This window comes from Protobothrops mucrosquamatus, unplaced genomic scaffold (genome assembly GCF_001527695.2).
Source record: "Protobothrops mucrosquamatus isolate PMUCROS unplaced genomic scaffold, P.Mucros_1.0 scaffold_152, whole genome shotgun sequence".
Lineage (NCBI taxonomy): Eukaryota > Metazoa > Chordata > Lepidosauria > Squamata > Viperidae > Protobothrops > Protobothrops mucrosquamatus.
In genome coordinates this window covers 683,668-710,658 of record NW_015386228.1, presented here as the reverse complement: position 1 = coordinate 710,658, position 26,991 = coordinate 683,668, and the positions used below count along the sequence as shown (strand labels likewise).

Here is a 26,991-nt window from a genome sequence, read left to right as displayed (position 1 = left end):
CAGCAGTGTGCTGCAGCTGCCAAAAAAGCCAACACAGTGCTGGGCTGCATTAACAGAGGGATAGAATCAAGATCACGTGAAGTATTAATACCACTTTACAATGCCTTAGTAAGGCCACACTTGGAATACTGCATCCAGTTTTGGTCACCACAATGTAAAAAAGATGCTGAGACTCTAGAAAGAATACAGAGAAGAGCAATAAAGATGATTAGGGGACTGGAGGCTAAAACATATAAGGAACGGTTGCTGGAATTGGGTATGTCTAGTTTAACGAAGAGAAGGACGAGGGGGGACATGATAGCAGTGTTCCAATATCTCAGGGGCTGTCACAAAGAAGAGGGAGTCAAGCTATTCTCCAAGGCGCCTGAAGGCAGGACAAGGAGCAACAGGTGGAAGCTAACCAAAGAGAGAAGCAACCCAGAACTAAGGAGAAACTTCCTGACAGTTGGAACAATTAACCAATAGAACAACCTGCCTCCAGAAGCCGTGAATGCTCCAACATTGGAAGTTTTTAAGAAGAGACTGGACAGCCATTTGTCTGAAATGGTATAGGGTTTCCTGCCTGAGCAGGGGGCTGGACTCGATGACCTCCAAGGTCCCTTCCAACTTTATTTTTATTATTATTATTATTATTATTATTATTATTATTATTATTATTATTATTATTATTATTATTATTATTATTATTATTATTATTATTATTATTATTATTATTATTATAGTATACTTAGACTTCAGCAAGGCATTCAACAAAGTAAATAACCTACTTCTTGGTAGACTAGAAAAATGTGGGATAGACAGCATCACCACCAGATGGATTTGTTACTGGCTGACAAACCATACTCAATGAGTAATCCTTAATGGTACTATATCTATGTGGAAGAAAGAAAGCAGTGGGGTACCACAAGGTTCCGTCTTAGGCCCAGTACTCTTCAATATCTTCATAAATGACTTAGATGAAGGAATAGAAGGGCGCTTATCAGATTTGCAGATGACCCAAACTGGCAGGAATAGCCAACATCCCAGAAGACAATCTCACGGTCCAAAAAGTTCTTGACAGACTTGAACAATGGGCCTTATTGAAAATATCATGAAATTTAATGTGGAGAAAAGCAAGGTTTTACACTTCGGCAGGAGGTACAAGTACAGATTAGTTGAAATCTGGCTCAAAATCAGTAACTGTGAGAGGAACACTGGAGTCGTAGTGGATGATCACTTAAATATGAGCCAGCAGTCTGCAGCAGCAGCCCAAAAGGCTAATACAATCCTTGGTTGTATAAACAGAGGCATAGAATCAAAATCACATGAAGTATTAGTATTGCTTTATCAACACTTAGTACGACCACATCTCGAATACTGCATCCAATTTTTGGTTACCACATTATAAAAAAAATGTTGAGACTGGGAAGAAATACAGAGAAGAGCAACTAAGATGATTAAGGGCTTGGAGTCAAAAACATATGAAGAACGGTTGCAGGAATTAGGTATGGGCAGTCTAGAGAAAAGATAGACTAGGGGTGACATGATAACAGTATTCCAGTAATTGAGGGGCTGCCACAAAGAAGAGGGGAATCAACTTATTTGCCAAAGTGCCAGAAGGCAAGACAAGAAACAATGAATGGAAACTAATCAAGGAGAGAAGTAACCTGGAATTAAGGAGAAACGTCTTAACATTGTGAACAATTAACCAGTGAAACAGCTTGCCTTCAGAAGTTGTAGATGCTTCATCACTGGAGGTTTTTAAGAAGAGACTGGACAGTCATTTGTCTGAAATGGTATAGGGTCTAAATCATGTCAATTCTGGACCAGGATTTATGACTGTTTGAATAAAATGTGTATTGTAATTTTCCTGGATTGATTTCCCTCCAAACATCTTGTACTCCAATTTCTTCTATCATGTTGAAAAAAGTCTTAGGTAATCTTTTTCGTCCACTTTTTCCTGTTATGCTACTTTTATAATCTAGTGTCCCATCCACTATTGCATTGAAGTCTCCTACTAAACAAATACGTTGATACTCCATTTCTGTTATTTTTCTATGGGGATTTTGATAAAATTCTTCCTATTTATTATTTGGTACATAGATTACTACCAACAATGTTTGTTTTTCATGCAGATATATTTTGACCATCACAATTCTGTCTTCTTCATCTGAATAAATCATTTTAGAGTCTATTGTCTCTTTAATATATATGGCTACACCTCTTTTTTCTGTTGTGCTGATGCATGGTAAAGTTTCCCAATTTTTGGGTATTCCAACAGTTTGTAATATTGTCTTTTTATATGTGGCTCTTGCAAACAAATTATATCTATATTTAATTTCTGTAGCTTTCTAAAAATTTTGTTTCTTTTTGATGGGGAATTTAGTCCATTTATATTCACTAAAAAAAATCCCATTTTCGTTCTCCATTTCGATTATTTATATTTAGGTCTTGTCAATCTCATGATCCTCTGTTCTCTGGCAGATCCTTCATTCTCTTGGTCAAGATTCTCTTTCTGTTCTACTGTTTGTATAGTTGTTTCTTCAGTTGCTTCTTCTGTTTGTTTCTGATCTTTTCTCTCCTCTTGTCAATATTGTACTCCCTCATCTAAGAATGCTCGATTTCTTTCATCAAAGTCTTCTGCTTTCCAAACTGAGTCCAATTGGTATCTTGTATTATTCCAGTTGATTAAGATCCCTTCTGACAATAACCATCTGAAATTTATGCCCTTTACAATTAGCGTTGTAGTTAGGAAGTGATATTGTCTTCAGGTATCTCTTTACTCTCTTGGGGATCTGCTTTAACACCACAATTTCTTTATTCTTGTATTGTAATGGCTCATCTCTAACTTTTCTCAGTATTTCATCTCTTGTTGTTTTCTTTATAAATCTTACATGAACTTCTCTGGGTAGTTTATATTTCCTTGCGTAGCTTGAATTCATTCGAAATATTTCATCTATCTCCATTTGCATCTCTGCTCGGTCAAAGCCTCTGCCAGGAGATCGATAATCGCAACTACCATATTTTCTTCTCTGTCTTCAGAAATGTTTTGAAATCTTAAATAGTGTTCCTCTTTCTCCATTTCTAAGATCGCCACCGCTCCTTCTAGATTTTGGTTTGCTTGTTCTAATTTTTCATTTTCTTGTATTAGTACTTCCATTTTTTTGTCAATATCATCTGATTTATTTTCCATTTTCTGAATTCTTTGTTCATTTTTTACAATCATTTGTTGGTGGACTTCAAACTGTGTCTTTATGTCCGACATTTGTTCGTTTAATTTATCAAAATTACTTTTTGTCTCTTCATGGTTTTTTGAATTAATTTTAGTGTAGTTTGCATCTCATTTTGAGCGGTGCTTGTTTTCTCACACTGCAACATTGTTTCAATAGATCCCTGGCTTGTTGGGCTGGATGTTCCAACAGAGGGTGCAGAGGAAGTCTTTTTTATAAGTCTGGTGAGATTCGATGTACTCATTTTTCAAGCCAACTATTGTAGGCTAAAATCCAAATCATAAAAAGAGCCAACTACTTTAGGCTAAATCCAAATTCTCAAGAGGGGAAAACAAGGTAAAAAAGAAAAAAGAAAAGAAGAGGCCAACTATCTTACGCTAAAATCCAACCAAACAAATCGAGCCAACTACTTTAGGCCAAATCCAGTCCTCCAGTCAAATCACAGATGTGAAACACCCGCTGTCTTCAAATAATTCCTGTTTTGGTTATATCCAGAGTCAACAGATATAATTGTAGAAAGTCTTTTCTCTTACAGACTCACATAAAGGCACTTTGTTTACACCAGGTGTTGTTTCAAGGTCAAACACTTTTCAGATTCTTTTATTATTTAGCATTACTGTACTATTTCCTTTCACCACTAGATGTCCTCATACACTGTTTTGTCAATATCTGATTTTAAGAGATTGTTACAAAGTTTTCTTTTAAAGTTCTTCGTAAGTTATTTGCTCTAGAAATTAAATCTAAATTTTTTTTCTCACGTCCTATAGGTTAAACAGTCTTTCTTTGAATCAATCTAAGTTCGATTTTTAAGAATTCTTTTATCATCCTTAAAATCCTTTCCTCTCCTGTAATTGCTCACTACTTTTAACTCTTCTCTTCCCTAGTCCTTCTGGGGTTTTCACTTCATAGCTTTTTCCCAATCAGGGGATCAACATTTCTAAACGGTAAAAAGGAAAAGAAATGAAAGAACAGGCTCACCCAGTTTCAGCACGCTGTTGACAATCAGTTGTTTAGTGGAGCGCTGCAGCTCCTCGTTTCTCTTCCAGCTAGCGATGACTTGGGCTGTCTGGGCTTACCAGGCAGCCTTTCTTCCGTCCTTTTGGAGGGTTTCTTCAGTCCGTCCCGAAGCATCCCTCCTTCTTTGTTGCCTCTCCAGGGCAACTTTCCGACCCCTTGGGGTTGCTGGGCCGAACAAAATCGGCCTAAGAAGCCGGAGCCCCGGCTTTTTCCACCCATCTCGTCAAACGCCAAATCGGTTCATTCAGATGATGTTGTAAGACAATGGTCTTCAAACTTGGCCCTTTTTGTGACTTGTGGACTTCAACTCTTAGAATTCCTCAGCCAGGCACGCGGGCTGAGGAATTCTAGGAGTTGAAGTCCACAAGTCATAAAAGGGCCAAGTTTGAAGACCTCTGTTGTAAGATTTTATCTTTCTTTGATTTTCCTTTTTCTCATTTCAAATATTTCTTCAAGGTTTTAACCAATTTCTTTTGTAATCCAATAAAAAGTCCTTATCCAATCAATCTCTTGGCTTGTCAGCTGTATTTCCACTTCAATTGTTTTCTGTTTTATAGTCCTTTTTTATTTTCCAATATTTCTGCAAATTATTTACATTTTGAAAGTTTCTGCATCAATTAAAATTTGTTTCATCTCTTTATCTTCTAAGATGTTTTTGACATCATTAATTTCTTATTTAATATCTTTTAGATAATCTATTATAAAAGCATGCATCATAATGAAGCTGCTATTTTTGACCCCATTCCTCAAATATTCATGAATGATTTCAAATGTAAAAAGCATTTTGTATAATTTTGCAAGTTCTGCTGCTGACTAAAGAGCCAGACTTTTCACTTTTTTTCTTTTTCCTTTCTACCTGGAATCTTTAGTCCTCTCTGATGTTTTGTTTCTTAAATCATAAATCTCAAATTTCTTTTTCACTTAGGATGGACTAAACAAATTGGTTCCCATGAAGGTGCTATTTATTTATGTAATTATTTCCAAAATCTTATAGCAGAAGTCCTAATTCATTATCCCAAGTGTCTGGACCCTTTATTCATTTATAATGTTCTTGAACCAGATTCTTATTTAGCTTTTTACTAATTTATTTATAATTTTTCAAGTTTTTCTACTCGCAGATTATTTTTAATTTATTCAAAAATGAAAGTAAACTCACCAGATGGCTTTTCACTTTTAGTTTTTAAGATCTCTAATCTGGTCCTTTTCCAAAGATTATAAAGTGAATATCCTTTAAAAGGTTGCCCTGCAGCTGAGAATATGATAGTTTTTGTCTCCCAGCACTCAAACCTGTGAGAAACCACTATCCTGCAGTCTCCTCATGAACAGCAGCCTTTTGGAACACAAGGGGGCAATTTCATGTCGTCTTCTTATGCAGAAAGATTCTACTTTCTTATCCTTCCTTATCCTTATCCTGCAGTCATTGTCTCTACTCATTCAGAGCTGTCTTAGGTCTTCATTCCTCACCCGGAAGTTCCAATATGTGTATAAACTATCTTGAAGGTGTAATGGTGAAGTATGCAAGCATTTATTTTTGTCAGACCAAATGGGAGCGCCTTACTTAACTAATAAATCCTTAACTAATAAATAAAGATATTTCCAAATCCCTGGTTGTGTATTTAAGGGAGTCAATGCAGATTTTGAAGAAATTGCAGCTATAATATATGATGGATTGTTTGTGAAATTCTGAAAAACATATTTTATACCATTACTTGTGTTTTCCCGAAAATAAAACCGGATCTTTTTTCTTTTTTTTCTTTTTGCCTCCAAAAGAGGCACAGGTCTTATTTTTGGGAGGTGTCTTTTTTACTTACCTCCTGCACCGACAACCCTGCCCAGCCAGTCCACTTCTTCTGCAGCCAAAGAAGCAACTTCATTCTGCAGCTGCATTCAGGCCTGCATTTCGCAGTCAGGTCTTTCCGGAAGGCCTCTGCAACCAAGTACCGAGCTATGGATTCAATCCATAGCTCAGTTCTCAGCTACAGTGGCCTTTCCAGAAATGCAAGCCTGACTGAGAAATGCAGGTCTGGCTGCAGAAGATGCCTCAGAAGAAGTGGGCCAGCGAGGAGAGGCCTGGCTGCAAGGTAAGTGGGTGCGGGGCACATGGGGCAGATCCACTCCCCACCCCTGCCCTAGCTTGATTTTTAAGTGTGCACCTCACCCCAAAACTAGGGCTTATTTTTGGGGTAGGGCTTATATTAGGCTCACCCCCAAAAATCAAGCTAGGGTTTATTTTCGGGGTAGGCCTTACTTTCAGGGAAACACGGTATATAAAAAAGACATATTTCAAGCCTCTATACAGCACTATGTACAAACCAAAAGCATCCTACAGAGCAGTAGCACTCTTGGAGCCAAACAAAAGATGTAGATGTGTGGGGACAAAAGTGCTATAGCAGTAAAAAATATCTGTCAGTATATAAACTGCATTTAACTTTTACTGCAAAACTATTTGTTCACTTCTTTATTTAGGTCGTGAGCATCAGTATATAAACTGACTGAGCACTATCAATATCAGTGTTTATAGTTTCTTTCTTTATTAAAACCCTGCTTTTCTATTCTGGCAAACATTCAAAATGGATAACAAAATATAAAAAAAAACCAAGAGTTTAAAAACTTAAACACATAAATTAACACTACAATTGATATTAAGGTAATGGAACAGAAGATAAGCGTTTTTATAGATTTTCTAAACACCTAGAGATTAGGAGCCAAACACAGATCCTGAAGGAGTATGTTCCATAACATGTGAAGCAACAGAGGAGAAGGCTGTCCCCATGTGCCAGAAACTCATGATTGCAGAGATATCTTCCAGTGGGCTTTCCATTGAGATCTTAAAAATGTGCAAGGTTGTAATAGGTAAGATACTGTGTTAGAAAACCAGTTAAGCCCTTTAGATGTTTCATAATCAGAACCAGCTCTGCTAAGTGATTAGCAGCCAGAGCAGACCTTTTAGTATAGACATCATATGTTCTCTCTATCTGCATCAGTTATCAGCTTAGCTACTTCAGTTTGTGCCAGTTGCAATTTCTGACACTTCTCAAGGGAAGAGTAGCCCAATGTAGAACATGTTACAGTAATCAAAACAGCATGTGACAAGGCACAAATCCAATTGGTTCAGGGATAATTACAGTTGGTGCCCTAGATGTAATTATACAAATGTGCTCCTGGCCATAGTCACCACCTGTAAATCTAGTAGCAGCTGATAATCAAAGGACATCCAGACTATGAACTCTAATTATGTTGATTCCCAGGTTATTAAAAAATGCTAAAAAGCATGGTAGGGTTGGCAGTAACACGGTTTCCCAGTTGCCAATAGGATCTAGCTGGCTTTAAAAGTCATCTACAGTCTTACACTTCCTAAAGTATCCTAAAGTAATACTTCAGAAGTTTTTAGATCCTGTTATGTTCCCTGTGTTATTATAGCCTAACAGTCAAGCAATAGAATTATTTCCTCTTTCTTCATCTATCTGAATCTCACCATATTAAATATTCATTCCGTAATGGAATGAAATGTTGATCGTGGAAATAATTAATACCTGCCTCTGCTTTCTCTCTCTCTATGTATCATTCTGTAGGAGTTGATAAGTAGTGTTATGGAAGAATATGAAGTCATGGAGGAATTTCTTTACAATTTGACTCAAGATGACTTCAATGACAAGTAAGCATAAGTCATTTCCCCTGCAGTCAGAGCAAGACCTTTGGCCTGGCTTATTATATTTTCTGCCTCAGGGCTTTATTTACACATCAGAAGGCTTCATCAAATCTCTTTAGGCAACCAGAAAAGATACCCGCTGAACTACCTTATTCAAATGCAGAAGCTGTGATGGTATGAGCCTGCAGCCTGGAATTGAGGCAATCTTGTAGTTTTTGACCTTTTTAAAAAAAAATAAAGGTCTTTATTTTACATTGCATCTCATGAAAGACCAATGAACTTAGTGACTGTAAAGTGTGAGAGTGTTAGACTGCCTATTTCTGTGTAAATAGATGTGGAGCATTCACAAGAACTTGTGAATTGTTCAAGAATGTCTGTCCTTGCCAACAATTCAATGCAAATATATACTACAAACTAGATGCAGAAAGTAAAAATTTGATCCCAGCCTGTACAATGTATTCTCTTTTCCATAGTATTTAAAGTTGATAAGAAAGCATAGAAATAATTGCATGTAATGTAAGTTGAAACACCCTGAGCATAATTTGATGTTATTTTTAATTTATTAAGAATTTGAATAGCATGTTTGATTTGCAGCATAATTTATCCACTATTATTTCAGTGATCAAGCACAAAAATATCTTATGAAATGGGCCATTATATTTTTTTCCTATTTTATAAGCTGAGAACTAACATACCAATTCTGTTTCACTGAAGCTTCTTTTCCTGAATTATAGCATGGTTTGCCATGTGACATAGCCAAAGCTATTTTATTTAATATATATCCGGCACTTAGGTGTGATTTTATGCATGATGGAACAGCAGTGAGATATTGAGGAATTTGTGGAATCATTTTTTTTCTTTTCATTCCCAGATACTGCCTGTATTTATTTGTAAGAATTGCATTAGCACTATCTTATAATACCCCAAGATAACGTTCATTTGTGCTTTCAGGTGGGCTGCAAGTAATTGGCCTTTGAAGATCAGTACACAAATTGAATTAATAAGGCAACAGCACGTTGAAGATGAGGACAGATTCCGTAAAATTCAGCTGATGGATCAAACCAATTTCTTGGAACGTTTAGATGGCCTTCAGGTACTAATCCCCAATTGCAGATTTCTCTGCATTCTCATTAAACAAACATCCATGGGTTCCCAAGCAAGATTAATACATGAAATTGTGTATTAACCACATTGACAAAATAACTGTTCCTATTCATGCACTATCATCAGGGTTTACACAGCCCTATGTCGTTTCCAGTCCTGCAATAAATGTTCTTTGGCATGTAGACTTTTAATATAAAATATAAATCTTTTCATATAAAAAGGATATGCTTCCATGGTTTTGCTTAGGCTATTATACATTTGCTCTTGTCCTGAACGTATTTACATGTCAAGTCCTGTTTGGAGATTATTTTCCATATAAGTTTGAAATGGTGTGACTTTGAATATTTTGCAAATATTGCAAATATTTGTGCTGTTATCAACTTGCTAAAACCCAGGTATACAGCCTGTGGCCTAAATACCATATGCACCAAACACCTCCTTTTCAAATTTTGTTGCCTGCCTGTAACAAACCTAAAATGCTACTCCTCTGAACATGAATATATGTGCTTGTATTTTTGTGTATGGAAGAGTATGCAACTAAGAATACAGGTGGGGGAGTTGTACATACACCTTTTGATTTATTCTCCAGCACTGGAGATGGAGGATCCACCCATGGGTTGAGACTGTATTCCTGCCCAATCAGATCAAGTCAGCCAAAGTTGTCACACCCTGTCCCTGGACCTATGCCCAGTCTTGACTTAATCTTGCCCAAGAACAGGCCATACAACTCTGGCTCTTAGGTACAGTCTGAATTATAGTGGTTCCTCCATCTTCATTACTACAATTAGAAATATATATATATAAAAATTTCAGTTCCTCTGTCAGCTCTACAGTGGGGGGGGATTTATTGGGAGACAGAAGGGGGCCCCTTCTTTCTCCCCTCCCTCCAGGAGCTCACAGGGCAGAACTACTAAATTGGAATTTTGGACTCTAAATTTCAGACACTCATAGCGGAGCGCATTTAGAGTTTGCGGCTGCGGCTCCGTTATCGGCAGGGAGTGACGAGGATTTAAAGCTGTCAGTTCCCTCCGTTTTTTCTCTCTGCGGTCTGTCGAAGCGAGAAAAGCCGTTCGGCTACTCTCCTTCCTTAGCGCTTGGCCTCTTGTGACGGGGATTGCGGCTGCATCCCCGGGGAGGCCAATTTGTAACGGAAGACGTCCGAGGAAGCCGTTCGGCTGAATGCTTCCTCGGCGAGTTGCTCTCTGGTGGGGCACTCATTCTTGGACTCTTCTGAACGAGGCGCTACTATTGGGGACCTGGGCAGAGCACAATCTCGCGTCCATCAGGGCCGAGCACATCTCAGGGAAAGACAATACCCAGGCAGATGTCTTGAGCAGAGCGACAATGACCACTCAGAGTGGAGGATTCACCCGAGGGTCTTCAAAGAGATTTGCCACCGATTTGGGCTACCTCTAGTGGACCTATTTGCCTCACCGGCCAACACCCAGCTCCCCCGTTTTTTCTCCCGCTTCCCGTCTCAGGGAGTGGAGCAGATAGATGCATTGCGCTCTCCATGGCCTCGGGGTCTGCTGTATGCTTTTCCACCTCTCCCTCTTCTTCCGGCGGTGGTACGCAAACTACTCCGAGAAGATGCGGAGATTCTCCTTGTAGCCCCGTATTGGCCACGGAGACCGTGGTTTGCCGACCTGCTGGGTCTCTCCATAACAGATCCATGGAAGATTCCGCCAGACAGGATATCATTCAGTCAGGGAGCCATCCTACATCCGGATCCCCAGTGGCTGCAGCTAGCCATCTGGCACTTGAGCGCAGCTATTTGTCGAGGCAATCTTGCTCTGTAAGGGTCATCGAGGTTATACAGGCATCCCGTCGCCCATCCACGAATCGGCTGGGGACAGCCACCATTTGAGGGAAAGCGAGGTCTGAGATGGAAGTCTCACCCTTTTCTGAGAGGCACTGATGTTCTGCCTCTGGAAGGGGAGTAGAAACCACTGCAATTCCCTGGAGTGGAGCCTGGCCCATGGCACTATGTCTATGGCTGATATCATCTGTCCTAGCACCCTGGAAAGGCTGAGTAGAGAAACCTTCTGCCCCTTGCGTACTTGGCGGATGGATTTTCTCAGGTTGGTCAAACGTTCCTGAGACAGATACACCCGGCCTTCCCTGGTGTCTATGACGACCCCTAAATGCAATAGCCGAGTCGTGGGGACCATATGACTCTTGGGGAAGTTTACCGAGAACCCGTGATCCTGGAGCAGCCGTACTACCCGGTCGAGATCCTGTCGTGCCGAGTGGGCGGAGGTCGACTGGATCAGGATGTCGTCCAGGTAACACTGGACCCTGATTGGTACCATCCGTAGGTAAGCTGCCAGGACCGCCAGGATCTTGGTAAACACCCTGGGGGCCGATGAGAGGCCAAAAGGTAGAGCTTTGTATTGATAATGCTCTCCCTTGTAACTGAACCGTAGAAATCGCCGGTGAGCGATAGAGATGGGGATATGGAGATACGCTTCTGTGAGATTGATGGATGTCAGGAAGTCTCCCTTTCTCACGCTTCCCAAAATGGAGTGGAGCGTCTGCATCTTGGATTTTTGATATTTTATATGATGATTCAAATTTTTTAGATTCACGATGGCTCTCCATCCTCCTGATGGTTTTGGAACGACAAAGAGGACGGAGTAGAATCCCCGACCTCTCTGGTCCACCGGAACGGTTTCTACGGCCCTTATCTCCAGAAGATGCTGGATGGCCTGGCTCATCAGATTTCTTTTGGCTAGGTTTCGGGGGAATGGGCAAGAAATGAACCTGTTTACAGGTGTGGAGATGAACTCCAGGTAGAGGCCGGACCTTATTGTGTTCAGAACCCACTTGTCCGTGGTGGTGGCCTCCCATTGGTGGCAGAATAGCGACAGTCTGCCCCCTATGGGAGGTCCCGTTGCCGGGGAGTCACCTGGAGCGATGAAAAGGCCGGCCGCTCCCTCGAAAGGGCCGCTTACCCTGGTTACCCTGGTATTGTTGCCTGGGCTTGCTCACCTGCCTGTCAAATGGTCCCTCTTGTCGGTCCGGTCTGGGAGGGAAAGGATGAAAAGAGTGTGAATAATTGTATCTATTCCCCCCCAAAAAAGACTGCCTACGGGGGAAATAATTTTGCCTCTTGTCAGACTTCTTAATGATATGGTTGAGCACTTTGCGCTTATCCTTATTCTCTGAGAGATAAGGTGTCAAAGCCTCACCGAATAATTTACCCCCCTGGTACGGGGCAGAGGACAGACGCCACTTGGATTTGGCATCAGCATGCCAATGCTTAAGCCAAAGCATGTGTCGACTGGTGATCCCTGAAGCCATAGCTCTGGAAGCAAACTTAGTCGCCTGGAGCGTAGCATCCGAGGCGTACTCCATTGCTGCAACCATCTTACTGATGTCCTGTTGGGAGCGGACATCATCTTTGGGGGTGCGGGCCTGCAGTTGTTTTAGCCAACGGTGGGTGGCTCTAGTGAAGAACGGCTCAAGTGAAATGTGATCAGTGGGCAGCTCAAGTGAAATGTGATCAGATGGGGATCATTTTAAGAATATGTGTGTCTGTGATGATTAAAAGTTTAAAAGTAAAAAAAATAATCCAATCCATTTTTAAAAAATCTATGTGGTTCCATCCCCTTTTGCAATGCAACCCTGATATGCTATTCAAGGCTGGTTGCTAATCTCTCCTCAGAAATGCATTGAAATTGTATCCAAAAGGGAACTACTCAACTGAAATGTTGGAAGAAATTCATAAGCCTATTTTCAAATCAACATAACTTGTCTGAATGATCCTCTCTTCCTATATATTACACATTCTTTGTTTCCCAGATTGCAGTGGCTGGATTTTCTGCACACATGGATATTGGTCGGGCCCACGAGATAGCCAATGAAGCCAGAAGAATCAGGAAGCAATTGAAAGAGTCCCAGCAGTTGGCGTTGCTTTACAATAACCGGGAGCGTATTTTCGGCATGCATGTAACCAATGTGAGTGTCCAGCATTTTTGTCCATCATGCTTTATATCCCTCCCTGAGTTTATGACAACAGCAAAAACTTCCCAGTATCTCATCACCAGTATCTCATTACAACTTCACCATGTTGCTGTCTGTATTTTCTGAGCAGGTTGTCTCAAAAATTTTCCCTGCGATCTTACTGAAGTGTTTTTCTCCTGTCTGTGAGTAGCAGAAAACTAAACTGGCTTATATTTTACTGTCTCCATTGCCCATTCCAGTTGCTTCTGTTCTGTCTATGAGCTGGAAAATGTGTCCTCAATTCATGTGTTGGGCACACTGCTCTTCCCCCATTTTCTCAGCATCACCAGCCAGTGGAAAAATCATGTGCCAGTCACATCACCTGAAGGGTTAGTCATCTGTCAGAATTTATCCTATTCTTCACTTGCCATTTCTCTCAGCCTAGGGATCAGCTGCAGAGGCTGGGAAAGGTAGCAGGTGAAGGAGAGAGAAGGCTGTTTAGCCACCAGATCTCTGACCCAGTCCCTGGCTCAGAGACTGATCAATCTGAATAGCTGACAGCTAGAGTCAGAAGTGACAGTTACAGGAGGGTTATAATAGTTGTCTCTGCTGCTTCACCAGGGAACCCTCCATCACCATCTCCCCCCCCCATCCCTGAGGAGAAGCTGTTGGACAGCTTTTGAACAAGTACACCCTAGATAATAGCTGAGACTCATTCTGTGTGTGTGTGTTTGTGTGCACATGTGGTTGTGCTGGAGAGTGGAGTGGCAGAGAAAGCCAGCTCTTTCTCTTCAGCTTAATTTAACTCTCACTGCTTCCAGTGATCAGCTGCTATTCAGACTCAACCAGCTGTCCAAGCTAGCATTAAACTGGAGAGAGCCCTGTTGGGGGGGGGAACTGCCCCAAACTGAATAATGCTGGAGGACTATGTCCAGGGACCACTTTGGCTGCACATAGTGTATAAACGTTACTTATTAACTAAAGTCCAGAGAAATTCAGTTACAGGTTTTATGATTAAAGTCTAATAAGCAAAGGGACCTGGTAAAAAGTAGTTAAACTAGCATTCTTTTTTTAAACTGGCTGAATGTTTTAGTTGTTGAGTCATAAATTGCCAGGAAACATTATCAAATGCCTTTTGGGCATCTAGAAATACTAGTGCCAATTGTTTCCCTGGATGCATTTCATAATATTCCAATATGTCCATTATAACTCTTAAGTTATAATGCAAAAGTAAATGCAAAATGCAAAATTCATGGACCGAAGCAAATATTACTTTAATACCAAAAGAGGACTCAGATCTGACACAGATAAAAAATTACAGCCTGATATCATTACTAAATGTGGACTATAAAATCTTTATTTCAATAATAGCAGAGAGACTGAAAAGATTTCTAGCTGAATTTATACATCCAGATCAAAACGGATTTCTACCAAAGAGATGAATGTTTTATCTACTGTTCAGGCAACACGGAATAAAAAATGTTATATTAAATTTTATAGCAAGCATATGTTGTTTGCATTTTGTGCCTTTCTATTCTTATGTGAAATAATATCAACATTTGTAGGAAGGAGTTAGCAATACCATATTTATACATTTTATGCCCAAAGTGTCTAAACTCATTTTTTATCATTAATTCCCATGGAACTTTGATCCTAACTTTTTTTCTACAGTTCCTCTCTCTCATATAGTCTGTAACATGTTTATTGTAATATGTTATATCTAAAATATATTTGTTTATAGTTATATTATATTAGTTTTATTTCAACTCTTACATAGGTAGTTTATATTATAGTGACCATACACTTTTATTGTAAAATATTTCAAAAAGCTGACCTTTAGAGTTATTTGTTTTTCAAAATTTTACTTTTGTCTTTTATTTTAGTCACTTAACTTTTATTGAACAAATAGTACCACTTAATATACCATCTTCCATATTCATAGGAAAATATAGAAACTGAACTGTCTTTTTAAAAATAAATGTACATATACTGTTTGCTTTTGTTTTTATTAGAATATGCATTTTTGTAAAGTTTTTCTTGTTTTACTCTTAAATTTTCCTTTGTAAAGCAAATTTATAAACATAAACAATTATTTATTCTTATAAACCTCTCTCTGATTCACCCCTTTTTCAGGTTTGCCCCTTATTATTTCCAACAAAATATATATCATATTTTATAACCACTTCCCAACTTCCTATTTTTAACTAATTTAAGAAATTGTAAAAGTCAAGTGAAATAAGTGCCTAGCAAAAGAAAAGACAGATATTTGTATTCATATTGGTATCCATGAATGAATGAATGATTGATTGAGTGAATGAATGAATGAATCAATCAATCAATGATTCAATGATTCAATGAATTAATTAACTAATCAATGAATCAATGAAAATTGAGAATTAAAAATACAGCAGAAATTATTAGAAATAGTGCCAGATGGAATTCACATTCAGAATAGGCTCATGTAATTCTCTGGTCCAGTCTCTGGGGGAACGAAGTCTTCAAAGCTTTTCTCTAGGGCAGCAGGGCCAGGTCAATCTGAATTTCAGGAAACATTATTCTATAAGTAGATACTGCAAGAGAAAAGGCATGCCCCCTGAAAGCCAATGCATAGCTGATGGGACCCAAAGCATGCCAATCCTATTAGGTTTGATTGGACAAGCAGAGATAATTAAAGATATCTAGGCCCTGTATTGTGAAGGGTTTTATGGGTGACCATTAGCAGCTTGCATTGCACTCAGAAATCGATTGGTAACCACTATATATCATGTAGTGATTTTAATGGATGCACTATGGTGTGCAAATAACTATTTCCACAGCATTGCTCCATTCTGGACTAGCTATAGCTTTTCAATTGTCTGCAAAGGTAGTCTCATGTTGGGTGCATTCCTGTAGTCCAAGTGCAAGCTAACTAAAACATGAGTGATTGTGGTATGGTCTCCCAATCCAGAAATTGGTGCAGTTGGTGTACAAGATGGATTTGTGTAAAACCCTCCTGGTCATGTTTGCCACCAATTCTTTGTGCAGGACTTAAGAGTCTAGGAAGACTATCACACTGCACAACAATTCAGTCTATGGAGTTGAAATCCCATCCAAAACTACTGATGAAATATGTTCTAGTAAGCCCAAAGTTCACAGTCACTAGGCCTAACTAGGATTCAGTTTGATATTGTTTTCATCCAGACTTCCACAGTTTCTGCGTACTAAGGCAACATCACTTGGTTGATCTAGATGCCAACAGATTACTTCATGCAAGAGATCCACTTAGATGTTATGTAGGAGTTGGGAGAACTTTGAGGGGGAAAGAGTGTAATATCATGCCTTCCGTTCATAACCCTTTGAGCCAGTCCAGAGTAAACCATAATCAATGGTGTTGATGGCTCTTAAGACATCATGGCAATCATGCAATAGCCAATCTGGTCCCACCACAGGACTTCTACAAGTGCAATCAATGCTTTCAGTATTACATCCAGGTCTGAAACCCAAATAAAAAAAGTTGAAATTAAGCATTAATATAATTTGGCTGAAAAACATGGTTAATATAATATAAACTGTGAGCAAGTAAATTCCTGATTGATATCTCCCACAGGACTATCCAGACAGCTACTTTAATACGCTTCCTTCAGTTTATGAGCTGACACAAAATTAGCACAATTTGCTCTGAACCATCAGACAAAGCTCTATTCTGTCCCAATAACGAGGCCAACCAGTGGCACCATTCTTACCACATTAGCTATAATGGGGAACAAATTAAAGAGAGCAATTGGTGAATTTCCTGTAGTAAAAAAAAAACACTAATTGCTGTCCTTGGCAAGGGATGTGGCTGGAACAAGAGACATGTTTCTACTGATGACTATATCCACTAATTTAATCATCTGGCAGAATCTGATGCTGAGGATCCATAGAGTTTCATTGTTTGTCAGGACCTGATCTGCCTCTTGTTTTAAATGGAAGTCATCTATGCTGCAGATGATCTTCAGATTCCCACTCTCTCTTGCTCTCTTTTTATGTTTTTCTCTCTACCTCCCTTAGTTTTTCTGTCTCACTTGTATCTCTAGCTCTGCTTAAAAACAAAAGGACAGGAGGTTGTTGACCAGCACTGGCTAGCGGATTCTCTACTTCTCTTGTCCCTTGCTCCCCAGCCCTTGCACTGTATCTCATCCTCTCTGTCACTCCTTCTACCAGATTGGCTACCAGAAGTGGGAGCACTGTTTGCTCTTCACAGGCAACAAATCTGGGAGGATTTGCATTACTCCATTATGTAATCTATATGTGCAGGCTATAAATAGCAAACTCTTGACAGAATCATTCAAAATATAAAAAAATATGAAATTTTCAGCAGGGAGCTCCCTTTCTCTTCAGAAAACTAAGCTCCACAAGCAGTTGCCAGGGCTGAAAAGTAGCCTGTCTATGCTGTTTCTGAAAGTGGCCAAGAGATACTGGTAGATCCCAGTTCCTGAATCTTTGTCAAAATATTAAAAAAAAAGGAACAAAGCTTGTGCCAAGAGAGGATGAAAACGGCCACTTTAACACCGATCAATTGATACAAAATTGGGTGGCTTCAGCTATAACCTGGAGATGAGACAAGGCAACATCCTGAGCACATAGGTTTAAAGAATGCAGGTAGTTCTCAACTTATGACCACAACGGGGAGCAGAATTTCTATTGCTAAGCAAGGCGGTTGTTAAATGAGTCACACCTGATTTTACCACCATTTTTGCCATGGCTATTAAGCAAATCACTACAGTTGTTAAGTGAATCATGTCTTCTTTAAACAAATCTCGTTTCTCCCATTGATTTGTTTGGAGTCCCCGGGGAAGGTCATAAATAGCAATCATATGACCCTGGGATGCTGCAACTATTGTGAATGCATGCCGGTTGCCAGGTGCCTGAATTTTGATCACATAACCGTGGGAACGCTGCAGTGGTTGTAATTGTGAGGACTGGTCATAATTTGCAGTGTTTTTTCAGTGCCGTTGGAAAACTGAACAGAGCTAAATGAATGGTTGTAAGTTGAGGACTACCTGTGGTTGGTAAGGTGGCTTTAGGTGGCAGGTTGGAGGCTGTGCAAATGAGACCTAACGTTGTTTCCTTATTATATTTCTTAATGTTTTCTCTTTTAGGATATGGTCAAAAGTAATGGGTTTGGTTTGGTGTTCCTTCATATACTGATTCTGAAGAGGGTCAAATATTAATGCCAGCCCATAAGAGACTATAGAGACTTGCGATCATCCGCTTTGTTGATAATAGAGTTCCTCTCAAGATATTAAAAAAAAGAACTGTCAAAGTGGCTTTAGGACTCCTTCCATGTTTATTTATACCAGCATAGGGAGAGCAAATAAGTACACAGCATGACTGCCTGTTGACTTCGTTTAGAACAGTGTTTCTCAACCTTGACAATTTTAAGGCATGTGGACTTCAACTCCCAGAATTCCACAGCCAGCATTGCATTGGTTTAGAAGATGCTTCCCACAAACACAGGCAATCAGCAATTCATTTTTTTTGTTTCTTGCTTTTTTTTTGCTTTCCTCAGTATGATAAGTTGTCCAGGATGGTCAAAGACTTTCAGCCCTTCTATGATCTCTGGACCACAGCATCAGACTGGCTTCGCTGGGCAGACAGCTGGATGAATGATCCTTTGTCTGCAATTGACGCAGAGCAGTTGGAGAAGAATGTCAATGAGTCCTTTAAAACAATGCACAAATGTGTAAAACATTTCAAGGATATTCCAGGTAAATGCTAGGCCTTGAACCGATCATGTATTATTTTGGTGAGGGATGAGATTAAAAATATGGACTTCTTTAGGAAGTTTTTATTTGTTTATTCTTACCTGTTGCAATACAACTACATTAATGGGCCAGCTCAATGGAAAGCAAGTTTCAGAAAATTCAGAAAAAATAGTTGGTATAAAAAAAAAGACTTAGAAAATGCTTCCCTCTGCATCCTTTCAGAAATTATACAAATATATCAGAATTATAAACTTTCTCTGAAGTGATCTTGACAGTTGCTTTATATTTAAATTGTAATATATTCTGCAGTGGAGCATTGTGGGTTTTGCCTTCTAACGTGTTCTGTTTTAAGCAATGGATTCTGTCTGAAATGCAGGGAATCAGTTTAACAGAAAAAGAACATGAAGGAATATATATGTGCACAGGTGAATCATTAAACATCAGGAATATTAAAAATACAATTGTATAACGAAGTAAAATATTCATTTTTCCTGTACTGAAATAATCTCATCTCATGAAAGCACTGCTAGCTTATTACTTTTCTACTGCAAGAGTAGCCAGAGGCTACGCAGTAGACTATTTAAAACAATATAAAAATATTGCCCCTATGAGCAGCACTGCCTTTCTCACATTTATAACTTAAAAGAAAGCATCTATAGGAAGAATTGATCTTTATTCAGATGTACAAAGAAATAACAACTGCCAGGACAAACTGAAGATGTCCCTTTGATTAATGCAATGCTGCATTTGTCAGTGACCTTTCCCTGATTGCTTTTCTGTAAACAATGCTGATTTACTCTATCCTGGTCTCTTTTGATGGGTTTTTTTTTCTGTGCTATGAAAAGCATGCCAGGATGTGGCTGTGGAAATCCGTGGCAAAATTGAGGAATTCAGACCTTACATACCTCTGATTCAAGGGCTGCGCAATCCTGGCATGCGCAACCGCCATTGGGACATGCTTTCAGAGGAGATAAAAATCAACGTGAAGCCCAAAGCCAACTTGACATTTGCCCGCTGTCTGGAGATGAAGCTACAGGATCACATTGAGATTATAGCCAAAATAGCTGAAATTGCAGGAAAGGAATACTCAATTGAGAATGTAAGAATACCATTCAGTTTCTTTTTCTTTATAGCCTGCCTTTATGTTCTAATTATACATTATCTCATAACTGAATTGTTTTCTTCTTGTTCAGAGAATTTTAAAAATTTTACAAAATACACTGGTGAAAAATGTGTAAACCAAACACTGGCAGTCTCTCTGAGAAGAATACATTAAAACAGATAGATCTTCTTCAATTAATTAGCAATAATTTCTTAAATTGACTAACTAGGATGGAATTCACTGGAAATCTTATATATTTGCATGTCATTAAATTTTCTAAGAATAGAAATTTCAGGTAGAAAACAATAATTTCTATTTTCTTTCTTGCCTTCTTTTCTATTTTAGTAAGGCTCAGCCAATGCCATTGCACTCTATTAACTTTTGTCTAATTGCCATTTTTAAAACAGCCTATGTTCAATAATGTTAAAAATATTATTTCACATTTCCTAGGCTTTGGATAAAATGGAGCGTGAATGGGAATCTATCCTCTTCAATGTAGCTCCCTATAAAGAAACTGAAACATTTATTCTGAAGAGTCCTGATGAAGCTTCACAGCTTCTTGATGATCATATTGTTATGACACAAAGCATGTCCTTCTCACCTTTCAAAAAGCCATTTGAGGAAAGGATCAACACATGGGAAAATAAGCTAAAGTTGACCCAGGTACACACTTTCAAATTGCTTTTTGTGTTCAGAAGAGGGATTATATTTAACATAGATTCTAACCCAAAATAGTTATGAAGATAGTAACTTCTTAGGGACATTCTTTGATACATAGGTCCCAGTGCATGCTCAGATCAATCCAGGTTGACATTTTGTGTATAGATTTTAACATACTCTATAGATTAAGTAAACTGTTATTATTCCCCATATACAGAAGTTATTATTCCTTTATGCATTATTCCCTTATAGCAACTACAAGGGGATTAGTTTAAGAAGTGGATTTTTTTCAGAATTTTGATCAAAAGAGTACTGAAATGTAATGAGCTAAATTTGGGGAGTGCAGTGAGGCCATGAAATCTAGTAACATGCCAGAGAATGGATGTGCAGATCACAATTTTGTTCTTCATAATGCAGTTGAAAAATAAATGTATGTAAAAAAAAAGCTCATTGCATACTTACTGATTTTGTTGTTGTTCAGTCACTAAGTCACGTCAAACTGTTTGCGACTTCATGGACCATAGCATGCCAGGCTCCTTGTCCTTCTCCTGGAGTTTACCCAAATTCATATTCATTGCATCAATGATTACGTAATGAATCTCATCCTCTGCCATTTCCTTCTCCTTTTGCCTTCAATACTTATTGATTTAGAAAAAGCATATGATAAATCAGTTTAAAAACATGGAATATTTTGCAAAATATGAAGTAGATTGGATGCTGAAAGTGATAATACTGGTGTATGATGCAAGCAAAGAATGCATGAGAATAAATAGTATACTTAGCAAACATTTTAACACTGAATGAAAATAAAGCAAAGTTATATGGTGAGCTATTGATAATTTAATGTATTTATCGATAAATGTGTCGGTTGGGGACATAGATGTACATGAACTTGGAGACAACTTCATATTGTTAGCTGAAAACATAATGAATTGCCAGGAATATTATATAAATTGTATAATGCAGTGATGAATATATTATGAAAATGAATTAAAATTAATTTAAGCTAATTTATATTTAATTTAATTTTAAATTTAAATTAATAGTAAAGCTTATTGTGTTTGACAGGGAAAATGGAATAAATAATTGCAAGTAATGCATGAAGAGCAAAAAAGTGAAAGCAAATACTTGCATTTGTGTAGTTTTGCATAATATTTACTAAACTGAGAAAATAAATCTTTTTTCCTCCTGGCTACTGTTAATCTTAGAACCTCAGAAGCGTCAGTAAAATATTTTTTTAAAAAAGATCCATGGCAAGTTTTTGAGTTATAATACATTTGTTTAATGACTGTTTAAAATCATTGACAGTGCTGGAAAAAAAGTGACCTATGATTGGTCCTAACACTTATGACTGTCACAGTGTTTCTGGAGTCACGTAATCAAAAGTTGGGCACTTGGCAACTGGCCTGTATTTATGATGGTTGCAACATCCCAAGGTCACCTGACTGCCATCTACCGCCTTCTCAGGGGGCTATCATCAAGCAAACTCAAGGGAGGAAGACAGATTTGCTTAACATTTGCATGATTTGCTTAATGACTGCAATGATTTGCTTAACAATCATGGCAAAAAAAGATTGTATAATGAGATGTGACTGACTTAACAACTGCATTGCTTAGCGGTAAAAGTTCTGGCCTCAGTTGTGGTTGTTAGTTGATGACTACCTAAAATCTAAATACTTTAAAAAGTATTTTAAGTTTTCCATTGTCAATTACGAAAATAATGCTCCCAGGAAAGTCTGCTGCCTTATCTACTGTCTAACAGGCAAAAAGGTTAACTTGCAAGTCATGTTGTACTGGGATTGCAGGAAAATGAATGTTTGGGATTATGATGCCTTTTTCTTCAGTTTCAGGAAGTTTTAGCACATTGTTATTTTTTTTCCCCCTGTATGACTTCTTGACCATCCACAGTAGTCTCAGCGCTGTCTGCTTTGAAGAAGACACTTAATTACACACCTGTCTGCCCACAAAATCTGAAGAGCAGAGAGAACTGTAATTTTGTAACCCCCAGCCTGACTCAGAGGGATATTGTATGCTTGCCAGTACCAGTGAGACTGAAAGACCTCAGAGCATATTTAATCAGGCATCAAGGAAATGGGGCTTTGAACCTGACTAAGCCAACCTACTTCAAAAAGGGCTGTCCTTTTGGTTAAAGTTAGTGAATAATCCCAGGGTCATTCTGCTAGTAATTACTTCAGCTGGTCATAGAGCATTCGGTGCCATTGTGTCAGACGAACATTAACGTAATGTGAACTAGATGAGATTTTGTTAGAACCTCACTCTTCCCTCTTTAGCTCAGATATTATTTTTGTGGAATAACCAACTGAGTGGATTTATAATAACTAAAATAAATTGGCTCACTTTTCCATAAAAACCTTCTTTGCGTTTGTGTTCAAGGAACAGGCTGAGGATGATTATTACTGGATGAGGAAAATGATGAAAGATGCTGCAGCATTTTCCCATCATCAGAAGGATTCCAAGAATCCAGCTATTCTGGACTTTACAAGTATAATAAATATTAAGAAACAGTTCAGTGCTGTGCTGCAGCTCATACATTTAAAAATTATAATACAATTGACCTTGTTACTTCAGGCACATATGCAAAGTAACACAGGAGCTGAAAACTTTGTATTGATGCCCATTTTAATGATTTAATGATTTCTCAAAGAAGGTCTTAGGATTCTTCTCTGCTGATAAATGTACTATCCTCTGATTCTTGAGTTAACAGTATAACTTTTTTCTGTCCCCATTAACAAACCCTATGCTGCATCTATTAATGCACATTCTAAGTTATTGTTATATGGTACTACCTTGATTATGTAGGCATAAGGCATAATATATAAAGCAATTTTTGGATTAATTGACCAGGGAGAAAAGGGGAAACCGGCATCAATTTGAAAAAGCCTCTCTGGTCTCACAAATGTCACCTGACATTTCCTCTGACATAATGGCTAGCAATTTTACAAACCTTGTCATTGTCTTTGGATGCTTTTTCAGCTTAATAGGAAAAAAAAACCAGTTTAACACCAGAGCGCTAAGGACCACTTAAGTCTGCCTTACTGATGGGCTGAGATGAGGATGAGATGAAACCAATATCATGAGTACATTCCAGAAAACAAGTTTTGCCAGGGCATGGTTATACTCTGGTGAATGGAGGTATAAAGAGGCTTTCTAATTAACCTCAGAAAAGGCTTTTTATTTGTCATTTTAGAACAATTTTGGCAGTAGCTCCAAGATTAAAAGGGCTTCATAACATAATTATTATTTTTGAAACACATTTTAGTACTAAGTGACTCACTTAAATTTGTTCCTTCTTGTATTGCGTAACATAAAAGAATAATGACTCTTCCTGCAAGAATAATAGAGTGCAGGATAATCAATATGCTTCAGGATGCTAGTAATACTTTAGTTATTACATCAACCCATATAATATCCACTAGATCAGGGCTTTTCAACCTTTTTGCCCATTGTACCACTTTTAGGATATGGCAATATCCGAGTACCACCAGTTGCCTAGCAAGGTGTCAAAAACATGATGACCCCCCAAAAAAAGAAAAAAAAGTGATGAAGTACAGGTAGTCCTTGACTTACAACAGTTCGCTTAGTGACTGTTCAAAGTTACAATGGCACTGAAAAAGTGCCCCCCAAGCCACAGCCGAGCAAGACACCTGCCTGCCCGGCGGCGCTCTTCCTCCTGTCCAAGATTTTTATTGTTGTGAGCATTTCTGTTGAGGATTGGCAGCAGGGGTCGGGTGGGGTGGTGTTTGGTTTTTATTCCCCCCCCCCCGTCTGCTGAGTGGTTGCAGCAGGTTTTGGTCACTTCACATGACCCTGAATCAGTTGCCAAGCATCTGAATGTAAATCACAAGACCCTGGAGATGCTGCAACATTCCAGCTGATCGGCACTTCTTCTGGGCTCAGAAGCGTCAGGATCAGCACCAAGCTCCAGCTGGAGCCTGGCACTGATCCTGGCGCTTCCACTGAGCCCTGACAGCCCTGCAGGTCCAGCCACCTCTCGCTCAGGCTTGTGCGGTGCTGCCACTGGTTCAGCTCATTCCCCTCCCCCACGACCACTTTTTTAGGATGCTCGCGTGCCAATGTACCACAGGTGGTACCCGTACCACTGGTTGAAAAGCCTTACACTAGATTATGATGCTTTACTATGCCATGAGTTGGTTAATACCATCTTTTTCTTCTGAAGAACATTGTAGTATACAGTACTGCATAAAATGTCTAAAACTGAAATTGGCCAACCAATATGTTCCTTCCCCTTCCCCATAGGTCTTTTTTCTTATTTCCAGGGCTGTTCTCGTTTAAAATGGTTGTTTTAAAAAGTTTCATATTTTTATTTTTGAAGAATGTAATAAATCCTACTTTTCACATTGTGATTTAAACAGAGAAAATCCCTTCATTAAAACTGTATTGATATATATTGTCAGTTGTTGAAGATACTGATGCAATTGAAAGCTAATGTGCTACAATAATAGGTTAAGGAAGTTGGAATTTGGCACATGTATAAAATGGACTGATTTCACCTTTTGTTTTAATTTGCTGTGTCTTTCTATCATGAATGTTTGGATTTCTTTCCAATTACTTTATTTAAATGCCGTAAGTCAATGTTTTTCCTTGCATGATATGTATGAGTTAGACATACTTCACACAACAATAAATGGTTCATTCCCTTTATAGTCTTTTAGACTGTTTTGGAAAGGAGATTCACTAATATATGAGATGATTGGTGAAGTCTATGTAACTCTGGTTCATATAGAATATAGATATAGAATTTATCAAGAATTAAACTGCTGGTTATATTGTATAGCCATCAGTGTGATCAATTTTTTCTAGTGTTTTTTTTTACTCATGAATAAGCAGGATCTAGAGCAAATACCATACTCTTCTTGTAAGCCTAATAATATATCTTACATTGAGAGCTGCAAATTTCTCTCCAAAATGTATATTTTGCATACAGTAAGAGAAAAGATCTCTTTGGACATCCTAATATATATTTAAATCCAACTTGACATGAGTAGACTTCTATTGATAAGACAGAAGTCTATGTCTTCTTTCCTGTGTGTCCTGAATATGCTCTGTAAGAAGGGTGAGAATAGAATACCTTAAAATTAGAGGGCCAGGGAGAAAAACCAGGTCTTAAGCAATTTGTGAAAAACAGAAGGATGGGAACAGTATGAATCTTTAGGGGGATATTTTTCTGCCTGCCTCCCTCCCTCCCTTCTTCTATCTATCTATCTATCTATCTATCTATCTATCTATCTATCTATCTATCTATCTATCTATCTATCTATCTATCTATCTATCTATCTATCTATCTATCTTCTACACACTTATACAGTATATTCTCTCTAGGATGTGTTGGAAGAATGGCTTACTTGCCAGCGTTCCTGGCTATATCTGGAGCCCATTTTTAGTTCAGAAGACATCAATAGACAATTACCTGTGGAAAGTAAACGTTACCAGACGATGGAGAGGATGTGGAGAAAGATTATGAAGAATGCCAATGAGAACAGAGAGGTGAGGTTATAACTATTAGCATGGGGCATTTCTATAAAAAGACTCTAAGCCACTTTAAAGCTGTGTCTGAACTTCAATCATTCCACAATATCAGTAATGCTTAAGAAACAACCAATTTTAAGCTGTGCTTTGATATAATTGAAAATGCACATAAAGCAACTTTTCTTTTGCTATTCTCCGGAGAGTCTGTGGATGTGCTGGCCTTTCATTGGCTGGAATTTTCCTGTCTCCTCATCTCTTCATGTTAACCATTCAGCTCAGTCTTTCCCCCATTCATGTAGAAGATTTGCTATAATAGCATTTTGTTAAAACACTATTACTTCAAAGACCTTTAAAATATTACAAAGAAATAGAGCCTTATTCATAGCTTCCCCTCCATAACAAACATATTAATATTCTTTTTGAGAAATTGCCACACAACATGAGATGAAAACATAATCAATGGCACATGCCTGCACTCTGGTCTGATGGAAAGAGCACTGATTAGGTCCTGGAATTCTTGGTGTTTTGAAGGTTCACAACAGGATGGCTTCAAACTGGTCATAGGAAATTGAAAGATGAAAACCATGATAATGTGAACATGTTCAAAGCTTCATGCTATTAATAAGTTGATTTTGCATAAATATTAAAGAAGATTTAAGGATGCCCATGTTAAAATGTATTAAATGTAGTGTGTAAAACACTCAGTGTTATCAACATACAGTATACACTTCTGTGATATGTTTCTTAGGTTTAAGACACTGTGTCAAATTAATCCTTGCCAAAATTCCAAGAATTGTTGTTTCTTCTTGAATTTGCACCTTATTGTGTGCCATCGTTATGAATTTTTTGCGGGAGTCTTGTTGATTTTGTGTTAAGCAAAATTAAATAAAGTTAGTAAGAACTCTTATAATATTTTCTTTGTTTTTCCTTGAAGACATTTCGCTTTTCATCCAAGAAGCTTCTTTATTCAGTTCAGTCCATGACCTGAATGACTGAGAATCTTCATAAACTCTTATATTTAGTTATGCAGCTTAAATATTCCCTTTGTTTACACATCTGAGAAGATACATG

General features: G+C 38.4%; 1 protein-coding gene across 1 annotated transcript in view; it reads left to right on the top strand.

The window, feature by feature from the left end:
• Positions 1-26,991, top strand: part of DNAH1 (dynein axonemal heavy chain 1) — a 155,559-nt gene that overhangs the window by 30,918 nt on the left and 97,650 nt on the right. Inside the window, exons 15-21 of the mRNA XM_029284897.1 lie at positions 7,799-7,881; positions 8,827-8,968; positions 12,784-12,939; positions 18,455-18,653; positions 19,496-19,749; positions 20,203-20,415; positions 25,774-25,938. Coding sequence (XP_029140730.1) covers positions 7,799-7,881; positions 8,827-8,968; positions 12,784-12,939; positions 18,455-18,653; positions 19,496-19,749; positions 20,203-20,415; positions 25,774-25,938 — 1,212 coding nt within the window. The remainder of the gene's footprint in view (positions 1-7,798; positions 7,882-8,826; positions 8,969-12,783; positions 12,940-18,454; positions 18,654-19,495; positions 19,750-20,202; positions 20,416-25,773; positions 25,939-26,991) is intronic.